Source organism: Crotalus tigris, unplaced genomic scaffold, assembly GCF_016545835.1.
Source record: "Crotalus tigris isolate CLP2741 ecotype Arizona unplaced genomic scaffold, ASM1654583v1 scf7180000023598.3388751, whole genome shotgun sequence".
In the NCBI taxonomy this organism is placed as follows: Eukaryota; Metazoa; Chordata; class Lepidosauria; order Squamata; family Viperidae; genus Crotalus; species Crotalus tigris.
In genome coordinates this window covers 2,158,672-2,172,826 of record NW_024100068.1, presented here as the reverse complement: position 1 = coordinate 2,172,826, position 14,155 = coordinate 2,158,672, and the positions used below count along the sequence as shown (strand labels likewise).

At 35.9% G+C, this 14,155-nt stretch overlaps 1 protein-coding gene across 9 annotated transcripts in view; it reads left to right on the top strand.

The window, feature by feature from the left end:
- The first annotated feature begins 2,597 nt into the window (after positions 1 to 2,597).
- The window catches only part of LRRC9 (leucine rich repeat containing 9), a 63,036-nt gene continuing 51,478 nt past the window's right edge, over positions 2,598 to 14,155 (top strand). For 8 of the 9 annotated variants that reach the window (XR_005553712.1, XR_005553714.1, XR_005553715.1 and 5 more), the window contains exons 1-7: positions 2,598 to 2,707; positions 4,810 to 4,903; positions 6,685 to 6,903; positions 8,629 to 8,769; positions 9,569 to 9,632; positions 10,698 to 10,768; positions 11,502 to 11,684. Coding sequence is in view for 5 of the 9 variants with exons in the window: in XM_039319502.1 (XP_039175436.1) it covers positions 4,847 to 4,903; positions 6,685 to 6,903; positions 8,629 to 8,769; positions 9,569 to 9,632; positions 10,698 to 10,768; positions 11,502 to 11,684 (735 nt within the window). In the remaining 4 variants the exon portion in view is untranslated. Of the gene's footprint in view, positions 2,708 to 4,020; positions 4,147 to 4,809; positions 4,904 to 6,684; positions 6,904 to 8,628; positions 8,770 to 9,568; positions 9,633 to 10,697; positions 10,769 to 11,501; positions 11,685 to 14,155 lie in introns of those variants that run through there. The other variant, XM_039319499.1, reaches the window with a different exon arrangement.

The following is a 14,155-nucleotide window of genomic DNA, read 5'->3' as shown; positions in this document are numbered from 1 at the left end:
GGGTCTTCAAACTTGGCCCTGTTGTGACTTGTGGATTTTAACTCCAAGAATTCCTCAGCCTGCATGCCTGGCTCAGGAATTCTGGGAGTTGAAGTCCACAAGTCATAAAAGGGCCAAGTTTGAAGACCCCTGGTTTAGAGTACCTCAACACTTGCTCTCACAGAAAGTCACAAGTTATTTCTGAGTTCATTAGGCTAAGAGTCCTTGGTCTTCTTGCTAACCAAGTACAATTCACTGGGAAGGTAGCCACTTGTTTTCTTGACAAAGAAAATGTGCAGTTGTTTTGTATATATAACCTTTTATGAATTTCCATCCAGTTTCCTTGGCTCTGAGAAATTCATTATATCACCCCTATAGATCTTGAAAAGTTAACTTCACAACCAATCACTTGTTCATTTCAGTAATCCAATAGAAGAATGGCATTCAGAGTGCATCCTCGTTCATTCATTCATTCATTCATTCATTCATGTTGCATGTGTTTTGCCTGCTAATTCTCCCTCCCCAACATGCGTGTTTGTTTCTAATGATGAGTAATTATAAAGCAGCTGAACCTATGCAAAGAATAGGAAAAATTGATTTGAGACAAGGAATCAAAAGGCAGCTTGAGACATATTCTCATGTTTTGCAGAGCTTCAGCACTGTAAATAGTAAGATTACTTTCATTCAAAACCAGCTCAGCCACTAAACAGAGGAGACAGTGTGATATCACAAAGAGAAATTCCTAGAGCAGCAGAGAAATCTAATTTCTAGTGTCTTTGATTCATAGCTATTAGAGAGCATCCATGAAATATCTCCCTAAATGGCTAGATGATGTATATTAAATCTAGAATATAAATGTGAATAACCTATAGAAGCATTATAAACTAAGGCTTTATTGATAAGAAACCACAAGAATTTGCTAGAAAATTCTTCAGTGCATACAGTATATGGATGGAAGACACATGTGAAAAAGTGACATCTGGTGGCATAAAAGTGGCACTTCACATACCCCAAAGAGTTTTTGTAGCTTTGATGGGCAAATAATTTTTGTTCAGGCAGAATTGTACAAATGGAATTGGTAGTTGGTTTTTCTGAGATCTCAAAACCTGTCCCTCTGGACCACTCTGCTTTCTTTTACTTCACATTTTTAGTGCACTTACAACTTCTCTTCAAAGAACTTGGGGTGGTATATGCTTCTCTTTTAGCATCATTTAACAAATTCTTCATTATCCTCACAATTCTCAGAATATGTTATATGAAACAGTAATTGCTTCAAAATCTCTCAGTGAGCTTCATGGCTAAGTGAGGAACTGATCCTGGATTTTCCCAGTAGTAGTTGGGCTAGATTCAAAACCTGGTTGTCAATCATAGTTTATGGCTTGGCATGAATAGTGATTATACCTTCAACAAACAGTAATTAAATCTTGCTTTAATGTATGTGAATCCATTCAGTGTCTTTTCGATAATATCTTTTACAGGTTTGAAAGTTCAACATAATGTAGTATAGCATATGCAATAAGCAACTGTTAAATACTTTCTCTTAAATGTCTTCTAAAAGACAATTATATTTGTAATCTTGCTAAAATACAAAGAGTTAATCCATTCAAAAAGTCCTGTAAATCAGTTTAAGCACTGAGTTTATAGTTACTAAGTATGACTCACAATGACAAATTTTATTTTACTTTATTTTGAATATGTGGTTGCTAAGAGTCTAAAACAATGACATCATCTTGAATTACGTATCATCTGGTACACCAAGAGACAAAAGACAAATTCATATTCCAAATATTGGAAGCTGAGACAAAATCTCAATAACTGAGATTGTAGTTTTTACAGCTGTAGTCAAATTTTTATTCATTTTAAGCATGAAACTGTAAGCAAATTAGAGAATGTTATTAACTTCTAGAATTTTAATTACTCATCCTTGTTCCTAGTACTATACATTTAATGTGCTACCCCCACTTTGTAAATGTTTAGTTGCCTTCCTACTCATGTTCTACATCATAATTATACATTCATTATTTTTATACATATTACTGAATAAGCATATTTAAGGGTAAGTTTTACTACAATTACAACAGCAGATTTGTAAAATTTGATCTTATTAACTATTTTGGGTAGCATTTATTTATCAGAAAAGATTACATTTATTTAACTTTATCAGAAAAGATTACACTCTTCAAAGGTGGCTTTTCTGCCTTTTGTACTAGAATTAAATACAGTACAATCAACACAAAATGATGTCAGCTGCAATTAAAACTATGCTTATTCAAAGTAAATCTGACTGAGATAAGTAAAATTCGAAGAATGTGCACTAAAAGAGAGAGGATGCAAACATTTACTTTAATTAATTACAGCTTCTCTGAAGCCAACTGAGACTTTTCTTCGCTAAAGACAAAGTGCAAACTCCAGCCATGTAAACCTTTGCCTGAAGCCCAGACGTACTGTAGTCCATGAAGCCGCAGTGCTTGGCATTAATCACAACCCGCGCCGAACGAAAACATCCTGACGGGACCTGCTTGCAACTCTATGAAAACTCCGCTGGGCGGAGGAACAATCATCTCTTCTCACAGTGGAGCTAGGTCACGTGTTATCACGCTGTCACTTGGTCTCCGCTGGTTGGCTGGAGCTTGGTAATGAGAGAGAAAATGTGGTTGCCTAGTGACAAGGAAGGCCTCTGTTGTACACAGCCTGGACTTATTTGGGCAGCAACTTAGGCTCCAGGCAGGTGAGTGATGGCCGCTGGGAAGGACGATTAGTAGACCAGAGGAATCGTCCCTGCTCCATCGCCTTTCCCAAACAGGCACACTTGGAATGGGTTGGATTAGGATTCTGATCATCTCAGGCTATGGAGTAATTCTGTAATCATTTGAGGGCTGGGAAGGTGCCTTCTTTTGCTCCCCGCCCCCAAAGAGAAGCACCTTTCCTCCATATATTATTCTGGAATTCCTCGTCAACCTTTACTGGAATCGCGTTCTCCTTTGAGGGCTTAATTAAAATGACTTGAGGCGGGTTATTTAACTTGCTTTAGGTGTTAGCATGCCATATTGTTAGCATGCCATAGAAGAAAGAGAATACTTTGTATTTCCCGCGACCTTTCATGAAACCACGTTCATATTTGTGTTACACACACACACACACACACACAAACAGAGAGAGAGAGAGAGAGAGAGAGACCCTATCCTTTTGTCCTCATAAGCTGAGAAATAATAGCTCAAAATCAACAAGGGTCTGAGTTTGCAGAAAATGGATGTGGGTAGTTTGTAGTTTAAGGGGCAAGTAGTGGTTTAAACACAACCTTGCAGCATATTATGTTACATGAACCATACTATCACATTGAACTAATAGGTATTTGTGCTTAATATGCTATTTGTGTTTTGTTAAAATAGGTTTTGGATTTACTGTGTTGCATTAATGAAACTAGAACACTTTCAATGTTATGTATCCCTGTTTTGTGGGCAATGTGTCTGGAATCATGTTCTCTATAGAATGCTGTTCTGATTAAGGGTCTTTTGGAAAATTATCATTTTAACGTGTTTTCTTAACCTACAAATATTGTTGCTAGTCACAATAACAGCATTTTTATGGATGCAACGCCTTTCACCCCAATTAACTTTAAGTTTTACAACAGCAAACAATGAAGGCTGTTGTTTATTTTATAGAAGATAACTGAGTCATGCATCTAAAATCAGTGTTTTGTTTTGTTTTGCAAACGCATGATGATAAGGAATTTCATTTCATAACCAGTGTAGTGTTCTGTAAATTTCTTCCAAGCTATTAGCAGCATCGACATTATCCAGTTTTGAGCAACCCATCCTGCCAGAGATCATCCATGAGTGTGACCAATGTAGTTTCAGTCTCATATCTGGGTCTGAAAGTTGTCTGAAAAGATCTGTATAATATGTTTCCTCCAGGGTTTTCTGGAATTGCAATGCCACCACTTTCTCAGCCATCTTTCCTAGAAAGGAAGTGGGAGAGTGAAGAAAAATTGTCCAGCACAATAGGGTCCAGCAATGACTTCTTGAGTAGGGGACAAACCAGTGCCTCTTTTGAGGGAGCCAGAAACACCTCCTCTGACAAAGATGAATTAATGATTGCTTGGAACCACCCACATGCCACCTCCCACAAGGCTTGACCAGCCAGGAAGGGCATGGATCTAATATACAGGTGGGGGTGTTTTTGATTCACAGGACCCTGTTGACTTCCTCAGGCCCAACAGAATCAAATTGTTCCCAGATAATTGGGTAAGTCCATTCCCTGGGCATCTCCATAGGATGCTTGGAATCCAACTGTGAACTAATCTTTTGTGAATAGGTATACTTACTATGGTAGCCACTTGCTGAGAGCACTGTGACATTATCTTAAGATTCTGAAGTGCCTGCTCATCCAAAAGGTTTGCAAATCCTTAGAGTAGACTAAATTAATAGACTAATTTCTGTTTCAGAGATTCCATATAAGGAAACTTAAAAAAATAACTTAGTGGGAGTTGGCTGATCAGAGCATACTACTCTTGTTTGTTCTAGCTTGCTAAACATTTCTTGCTGGTTTAAAATTGGCTCTAGAGCAGTATTTTCCAACCTTACCAACTTCCTGGCCTTCAATACGTGGAATTCTTCAACAACTATGGCAGCTGCTGAAAATTCTGGGAGTTGAAGTATATCTGAAAGTTGCCAAGATTGGGAAACAGTGCTCTAGATTTCTGATGCTTTGGAGCTTGGGATCTAGATACCTTAAAGTTTATATTTTATCATATGTCCTCTCTTATCTAAACAGCTGAATCTTGGCTTCATAACTAATTTCTTACAAAGATATTACATTTTTATTCTTTAGGTATGAACTATGTCTTTTATGCTGAAATGCTCAGAAAATGATACAGAGTGATTCTCAAAACCAGATTGCTTCTGATGAAATAATTAAAGAGTTGGTAAGTTTTGGTGTGTTTTTAAAAACCTCTTTGATTGTCTAAATATTTGGTAATTCTATAAGAGCAATCAAACAGAATGATAAACAATAACTACCCCTCTGATCTTACAACTGGGCCTATATAAATATTACCATATTTGTCGCCCCCCTTATAACCCCTCAATTCACTGTTTAGAATTTGTGTAAGGTTATTAAATATTTATTTCTCAGTGTTGTGCGTGAAGCAAACTTTTAAGTATATATCACATATAGGCTTTACTGGCAGTACAGAGGAAGCAAGTTAACTCTTGTCATTATTGCTATATACACTGCTCTATCTCTTTTACTGTTATTTATTATTTAATAGGATAATTTGGCACCTTATTTAATAGGTTGTCTGGTATCTTTTACAATATTAAACTGATTCTGTCAATCATTCATATGTTTTGATTATCAGTGTTGTAGTTTGCAACCATGCATTTTCAAGGAATGTTCCTTGTTAATGCATAATCTGTAAAGGAGAGTCTTTAAGAAGATAGAATCAAGAAATCGTAATACTTTTCAGGGTTATATGCAAATATGATAGATTTATCAGTTGATACTTTTATAAGAACTATATAAATGCTGCAAGGTCCCCAGTTGAAGACTTTTAGAAGTTACTGGGAGACTGTTGCAATCGGTGTGTTTTTATTCTTCCTTGTAAGGATCCCAGTAGCGTCTGTTTGTCATTGTGAGGAGCAGGGTATACAACTGAGTACACCACTGATCTTGAGCAGCCATAATCATCGTATTCATTTCACTGATGGCATTACACTATTTCTGATGAACAAGTATTCTCTAACTGTGTTTGCATGACATGCTAATATGGTTAATTCTATCAACTGTTGAAGTAATGATTGATGTGAACACATCTTTTGAAAATTGTGATTATTTCTTATTAACAATCGGGTTATCATTAATAAGGCAATTTTCCAGATTTTTTTCTTAAAATGTCAGTGGGATGGCATGATGTTTTCGCAATATTGTCTTTTTGCTTTAATTATTTTTGATAATTCTATAGTATTGTTACTGTTGTTTGTCTCTCAGAGTAGATGGCAAAGTCTTGTATGTTGTAAATGAAATTTTCTCAGCTAAGGTGAAAATCATTGAGATGTATATGGTCCTTGCAGTCTTGGCAGTCAAAAAGGATGTAGACCAAATGGTGAATTGCAGAGTAAAATTCATTTTTTAAAAAAAGTTAGGCAGTGAAGTAGGCAACATAAGGCTGAGGGTGCAGGTTCATTCTCCGAGCTTGTGGGTTGGTTTCCGAACGTTTCGTTATCAGACTAGGTAACATCTTCAGCGGAGTTTTACCTAGCTCAGAGGTAGACAACTGTGGCTCTTTTATGACTCGTGGATTTCAACTCCCAGAATTCCTGAGCCAGCATGGCTCAGCAAGGAAACCTCTTCATTTCTTCTCAGCATGGCTGGCTCAGGAATTCTAGGAGTTGAAAGAGTCATAAAAGAGCCAAGGTTGCCTACCCCTGACTTAGCTAGATGTTATCTAGCCTGGTAACGAAACGTTCGGAAACCAACCCACAAGCTCAGAGAACGAACCTTCACCCTCATCCTACATCTGACCTAGATATTCGCCACTATTTCAAACGTAAGGGCTCCCTAGAATTAGTATTAGACCAAAATAAATACATATGGAGTTCTTCTGGATACTTACTTGCCAAAATGCAAAGCTATTTGGAGTTTTCTTATAGTTTTATCTTTCAGTCATAACAAACACATACTAATAATTTTATCTGTTTCTTCCAGTGTACAAGTAATGGATTGGCTTATGAAAGACTTGAGCAAGAAGGACCTTCAACACAAAACTTGGAAATGTTTTTCTCAGGCTACCCCAGAATAGTAGGCCTGTCTCATTTTCCTAGTTTAACAAAACTAACTCTGGTTAGGCAGCACATCCAGTGGATTTCTGATTTAGAGAACTGTCCGTTTCTTAAAGAATTATGGATAGCTGAATGCTGTTTGACAGTAAGTATGAACTAAAGTCCAGCATTTTAATTTCCAGTGTATGAGGAAATCTTCATTTAACTTGTACTCTTTTGCAACTTTTTCTAGTTTAAAGAATCTGACTTTTTGAGTGGTACGCCCAGACTATGCTAGAAAAAGTAGTACTGCATATAAACAAAAAAGATTTAATTTCTTTTTCATTTATTTTTATTCATTATTTTATTTCATCATGAGAATAAACGCTTTGTTGAATAACTAAAATGTTTTTGATTGAGCACAAAAATATTGAGCAAGGCTGGCTTTGGAAGAATACAATCACCTAAGAGGCTGTATTCCCTGAACCAAAATTCACCTTCTGCTTTGGGATCCTTCCAGTTTGTACAACATTTTTCATGTTTTCTTAGATTCTAGTGGAGATAATGTTATTCATAGCACAATGCATAACCATTTTTCTACCCAATTTTTATTGTCCTTTTGCCATCTCAATGCTACATCTGACTGAGCAATCTACTATTATTATACTCTTTATTATTCACTCATCCGCTGTGTTCCCATCCATTTTTTTTTTTGTCCCAGTTTAAAAAAAAAGCCTCTTCAAATTACTCTGTTTTGGTGATTATAACACCTCCACAGCTTGGCAACACCAGTATTTTCTTAGTGGCAAAGCCTACACCTAATTCTTTCAGGAAATCATGCTTGAATTAAGTTTCCAAGTTCCCTCAAATAAGTCACACGTTGTGAAAGACGTTTTCTAAGTCACTCCAAACACTTCCAAAATAGATTCAGTGAAAACATCAACTCTCTTAATTTTACATAACACAAAGTATAGTGAAAAACATTACTTTATAGATGTGTATTTAATAATTTCACCCTTCTGTTACTTAACAAAATTTGGTTGCAATATAGAGTGAGCAAAATATTTTGTCCCAGAATGTTCTGATTCAAAAGTAGGCCATTCCAACCTTAGCATGGGCCTTTCCAAGCTCAGAATGTTCTAAGATATAATATTTTGCACAACTTTTTAATGAATGCATAGGCCTCACCTATTTTTGAAGAGAATGTAGCTCTGAAGCTTAAGCTTGTATACTTAGATTTTAAGTCTGATTGCAATCTTAGCAAAGATAGAGAAGTCTTGCCCAAGTAAAAAGTCTCAATCTATTTCGCATTTAACTCATACCTCACCTTAAATGTATTATTTGATGTTAAAACATCTGCTCAAATCTTGAAAAGCAGGGCCATATCTGATTAGAACTTGGACAGAAAACCACTAGTATATCTTAGTTGCTTGAAAAATGTAGCTTTGAACTATTACTGTATTGCTGTCCTGAAAATTACAGTCCCTTGTTTGTGAAATTTCCAGTAATCAAAGTTGATTCAAGAAAGACTAACTTCTCCTTTGTTTCAAATTTATATTTGTGCATTAGAAGAAAAGTTGGTAATCATGAATTGTGGATCTGCTGCAACAATAAGACATGTTAAAAGCAGTAATAGTTCATTTTAAGTAGTTAAAGGTTATTACTTATCCCAGAAGTATTTGGAGGAGCCCAGGTCTATGTATAGAAAGGGAATTCTGACAATATAGTGGTTTATGTCTATCTAATGAGATGGGTAACAATGAAATTAAAGCTTCATGTACCAGGTTTAGATGACAGTTTGGCAGTGTGGTTAAGGCATTTCCCCTAAACTCTTGTTCTATTTTCTGGAAATTCTGCATTTTCCTCTTTGGTGACTTTAATTTCTTTGCAGAAAATTGCTGGTTTGGAAAAATGTGTTATTTTGCAAAAACTTTACCTGTATTGCAATATGATTTCGATCATTGAAAATCTGGAAATGCTACAAAAATTGGAGATACTTTGGCTTAATGGGAACCAGATTAAAGAAATACAGGTAGGATTGGGTTTTGAAGAGCTATTTATTTGTAAGGATAAGCAAGTGAGAGAGAAGAAGATAATATTTAAATAGTTAAAAATTGTGTAGGAAACTGTAGAACAGCTAGAGCAGCTGATCTATTTTATTCCAAAAGCACTTTTATCACCAAAAGCACTTTCTGATTAATATATTTGGCAACAATACAAATACGATTTCAGCAATTCTAATCTCTTAGGTATCCCAGTTGTACAGGTGATTAATTATATTTCCCAATCCACCAATAATTATAAAGAATTATTCTTTCTTCCCTTTCCTTTTTTTCTTCTTTGTTTCTCGCCCCCCTCTTTCTGAAGGTAGAATTAAGATACAGTTAAAATTTAAACAATCAACATTAAAATTATCTATTCTATAGCAAGTAAATAAATAACCATCCAACCAGAAATGAAATAATATTCACTTGAAAATTATACTCTTAAGAGGATCTTGTTTTATAATCTCTGCAAGTGTCTAGATGAACAAAGGATGTCCTCCTCTGTAATTTAAAACAAAATCGCATAAGAGCTATTTGAACTTAATCTTCCGATAGAGTTCCACAATTGCAAAGCTATTAGCCATATTAAAGGAATAAAATTATTAGGAATCTTCTAAATAAAATAGTTGTAGAAAGCTTACTCTTAATGGTTGTACAAAATACAGCTTGGTTTAAAATTGTTTTCCAAAATCATTTGCTTTATGCAACATAGTCTAATGTATGTCTGGTTTAAAGAATTTGCAACATTATATGATTCTAAATACAATAATCTGTGTTTTTTTACAGGGGCTGACTTCATTGAAGAGACTGAAAGAACTCAATCTTGCAGATAACAATATTAGTAAAATTGGTACAAGATGCATTGTATTTTGCATATCTGTTATTTTGCATATTACTAATGGGGCAAACAACAGCAAATAGAACCCTTCTCTTGCTCAGTAGCTTGTCATTTACAGTAGTATGAAACTTTTATATTCCGTGCTATGCAATACAGTAGTACAGCTAAGATTTTAGATGCTAAGCTTAACGGTTTTACCTAGGGGGAATTTTAGTGACAATAGGACAATCTTCAAGTGATTGTCCTATTACCAGAATATAAGTTTCATTTTGTTACCCATTTTTTTCAATATGTACACATAATAACACAGGCATTTGTAATCACATCATGTTTTGACGCTAATAATAAGGGAAAAAAAGTATTGTGAGAAACAACATCAATCCCACTTCAGCCTATTTCGTGCTATTTCAACCCAGGAGTTGATACTGGGTTTGAGGCATCAGTCAACTGTTTTGGCTGAGTCATGGACTTTGCTCTGATGTTGTTGTATCACTGATCTCAATTGTGTAAAAGAGGAACTATAACCATTCTGGATCAGAAGTGTGTATTTTTGAATATTATTACCATAGGAACATTAATGGATGTAGAGTATAAAGAAGATGATGCAAGAAGTCTCTATCAAGGTCATCTTCCTTAATTTACAGAGGGCTACTGTGTTCAGGTCTTCCCATGAACTTCCAGAGGCAGTTGTTGATTATTGTGGAAAATAGAATGCTAGATTGTCAAGTGGATCCAATATATTTTTTAATGTATAGAAAAAAATATTTTTCTGAAGAAATTGTTCTATTGTATTTACTTGTATACTGTTACAATTTACAAAGAAAGAAAGAAAGAAAAAAGTCTCTTGAATCAGATTTTTTTTTCTATTTCTTCCATGGGCATACCCATGCAGTTTTCTTGGCAACAGTATAGAAGTTATATGAGACTACTTTCTTCTTTTTTCAATCTTTCCTACAGCCTTGCATTTCCATCTGTCTAACCACTAACCAGATCTGACTTGCTTAGTTTTTTGAATAGCAACCAAAACTAGAAAAAAGGGGAAAGTTCAAGAATAATTTCCCTCCTTTTGTTTTTTAGGAAACCGCTTGGATCCAAGTGAAAGTATTGAAAAATTAAATTTGTCTGGTAACAGAATATGCTCATTTAAAGTAAGTGTTGTCTTCTCATTGGTTTGATTGATGTAACTGGTTTATTAATTTATTTTATTATTCAGATTGATAAAGCGGCCTATCTCAATGTATCTCTGGGCAACTCAGAGAAAAAACAGTATAGAGACCCGAATACAAATACAATACAAATACAATGATTAAAAAGTAAAACAATATAAAAACCATATAACCCTACAAAAAATTAATACTGATGGATAGACAATATCCATCAGTAACAATCAATACATCCACTGCACAGCTCTGCCACACCCTTGGATCCCCATGCCTGTTGGCCAAACCATATTTTTAGAGCCTTGCAACAAACATGGAAAGTTGGGCCAATTTGAGTTCTGGAGGGTAATGTTCCAAAGAAAGGGAAGCACAGCAAATGACCCTCCAGATGACAATCCCTGGCTGATGGGATATGTAGATATGATTGGGGAAAGGTGGTCCCTCAAGTAACACAGTCCTATGCAATGCAGGGTTTTATAAGTCATCATCAGCTCTTTGACTTGGACCTGGAAGCAAAACTGGCAAACAATGCAATTCACGGAGGAGCAGGATAATATGGAGCAAGGTTATTCGTTGTTAAGAAAATGTAACATTGAAATATTTCAGTTTATTTTATTCCTAGGTTTCTGCAGGTTTTCTGTGAATGGTGAAGCCTAGAATAGTTCTTGACATTAGATATATTTGAAAGTGGTGCTTTTTCATTTTTTTTTCTTTTGCAAAGGAAATTACCAATTTGGCAAGATTACCTTGTTTAACAGACCTGTGTTTGAGTGACCCCCAGTATGAAGCCAACCCTGTCTGTCATCTTTGCAATTATGCAACACATGTGCTATATCACATTCCTTTGCTTCAAAGGCTTGATACTTACGATGTATCTTCTACACAAATAAAAGAGCTGGCAGAGGTGAGTACAAGTTTTAAGAATCAGAACAGAAAAAGGTTACTACTAGCTAATTATATGAGTATTCCATATGTATAATACTATACAATACAATACAATGACAACAATTATAGAGATTAATGCTTAGTTGCTTTTAAAATTAATTTAAACATTTCTTCAGTTAATTATAGGTTTACTTGATTATCCAACTTGTAGTTTAATCCTAACTTCAGCAGTTGTTTGAATAGGACAGAAGAATCCTTTTCCACGGGAGAAGAGCTATGCTAATAGGATTATCCCTATTGCTAAATATAGAAAGCCTACAGCAGGGGTAGTCAACCATGGCTCTTTTATGACTCGTGGACTTCAACTCCCAGAATTCCTGAGCCAGCTGTGCTGGCTCAGGAATTCTGGGAGTTGAAGTCCACGAGTCATAAAAGAGCTAAGGTTGGCTACCCCTGGCCTACAGGAATAATGACCTCCTGGGCTGCATTTTGAATATTGCCCAGATTCAGTCATGTGTGGCAGGAAAGTGACCCTCGCCTGAAATTATTTAAGACTAAATATTAGTTCTTTGGTTTGGAGCTTGATATTAAACCTGTTCTTGAAGACCTGTGCTAATCCTGAAAAGCCAGGCTCAGCTTTTCCCAGATATTGTTGATGGAAAGGAGTGCATTGCACAAAGATTTTTACTATGCTAATTGAATGTTCTAGTATCAATCTGATCCCATAGGAATTATCTATCCAATTGTTGGTTTCATCACTTCAGATCATTGCTGAATGCTTTATATAAGCTATTCTTGAAGAGTGCCTAGCAATCTTTAATTGCCCAAATTGCATCACTCCAATATTTAAAAATCTGCACTGCATGCAAGTAGTTTTCCAGATTCAGTTTAAGAAAGTTACGTCTGACTTTTAAAGCTGCAAACAACCCATTTGAAGGATTGCCTGTACCTGTAATATTCCAAGAAAATGAACTGTCCTGATATTGTAAGATCTGCAAGAGAAGTCTTTTTGAATCACTGTCATTTATCAGTGTGATAAAATTAGTTTATCGGGTATATGTGTGAAAAAGCAATCTCCTTCATCATTCCCAATTTGTAAAATGTTTGTTTTTTCCAAAAAGCTGAGAATAGAGACTAATCTTATCTCTGACTGATCTCCTTTCTCTGTTTTGAAAAATATGTATTGCTTTAATTCTCCTGTTTTAAAAAAAAACAAACCTATAGAGAGAAACTGGGGAAAAAACTGAAAACACATTTTGGAAATTATTAATAATAATAAAGTTGGAAGAGACCTTGGAGGTCACCTAATCCAGCCCCCTGCTCAGGCAGGAAACCCTATACTATTTCAGACAAATGGCTGTCCAGTCTCTTCTTAAAAACTTCCAGTATTGGAGCATTCACCACTTCTGGAGGCAGGTTGTTCCACTGGTTAATTGTTCTAACTGTCAGGAAGTTTCTCTCCTTGATTAGTTTCCATCCGTTGCTTCTTGTCCTGCCTTCAGGTGCCTTGGAAAATAGTTTGACTCCCTCTTCTTTGTGGCAGCCACTGAGATATTGAAATACTGCTATCATGTCCCCCCTCATCCTTCTCTTCATTAAACTAGACATACCCAATTCCTGCAACTGTTCCTTATATGCTTTAGCCTCCAGTCTCCTGATCATCTTTGTTGCTCTTCTCTGTACTCTTTCTAGAGTCTCAGCATCTTTTTTACATCATGGTGACCAAAACTATATGCAGTATTCCAAGTGTGGCCTTACCAAAGCATTGTAAAGTGGTATTAATACTTCACATGATCTTGATTCTATCCCTCTGTTAATGCAGCCCAGCAGTGTGTTGGCCTTTTTGGCAGCACAATGCTGACTCATATTTAAGTGATTGTCCACTAGGATTCTGAGGTCCCTCTCACAGTTATTATTATTGAGCAAGGTATACTATACCTGTATATTTGGTTTTTCTTGCCTAAATGTAGAACCTTACTTTTTTCACCATTGAATTTCATTTTGCCAGATAGCGCCCAGTGTTCAAGTCTGTCCAGATCTTCCTGTATCTAAGCCTGTCTTCTGGAGTGTTGGCTATTCCTGCCAGCTTGGTTTTGTCTGCATCTATCCCCATCTATCCCCTCGTCCAAATCGTTGATGAAGATGTTGAAGAGCACTGGGCCCAGTTGTTTTAGCAACCTTGTGCATATGTGTCATACCAAATAACCTTACTGCATTTTACTTGTTTCTTCTTCTTTAAATGAACCTACTGCACATCTTGCTGAAATACATGGGTTTTTTAAATTGGATCAGAAAGAAATTAGCCTCTGTACCATTGAATCAGAGATGGCTCATATTGCCTTTCAAAAGGACTGTTTCTCTCAACACTGTCCATCCTTTACCTTAGAATATCCACGATTCTGTCCCTCTTCCATAAATAGATATATTTATGTTAGCTGCTCAGAGTTACCGCTCAGAGTTGCCTGAACCACAAGATGGACAGCAAATAAA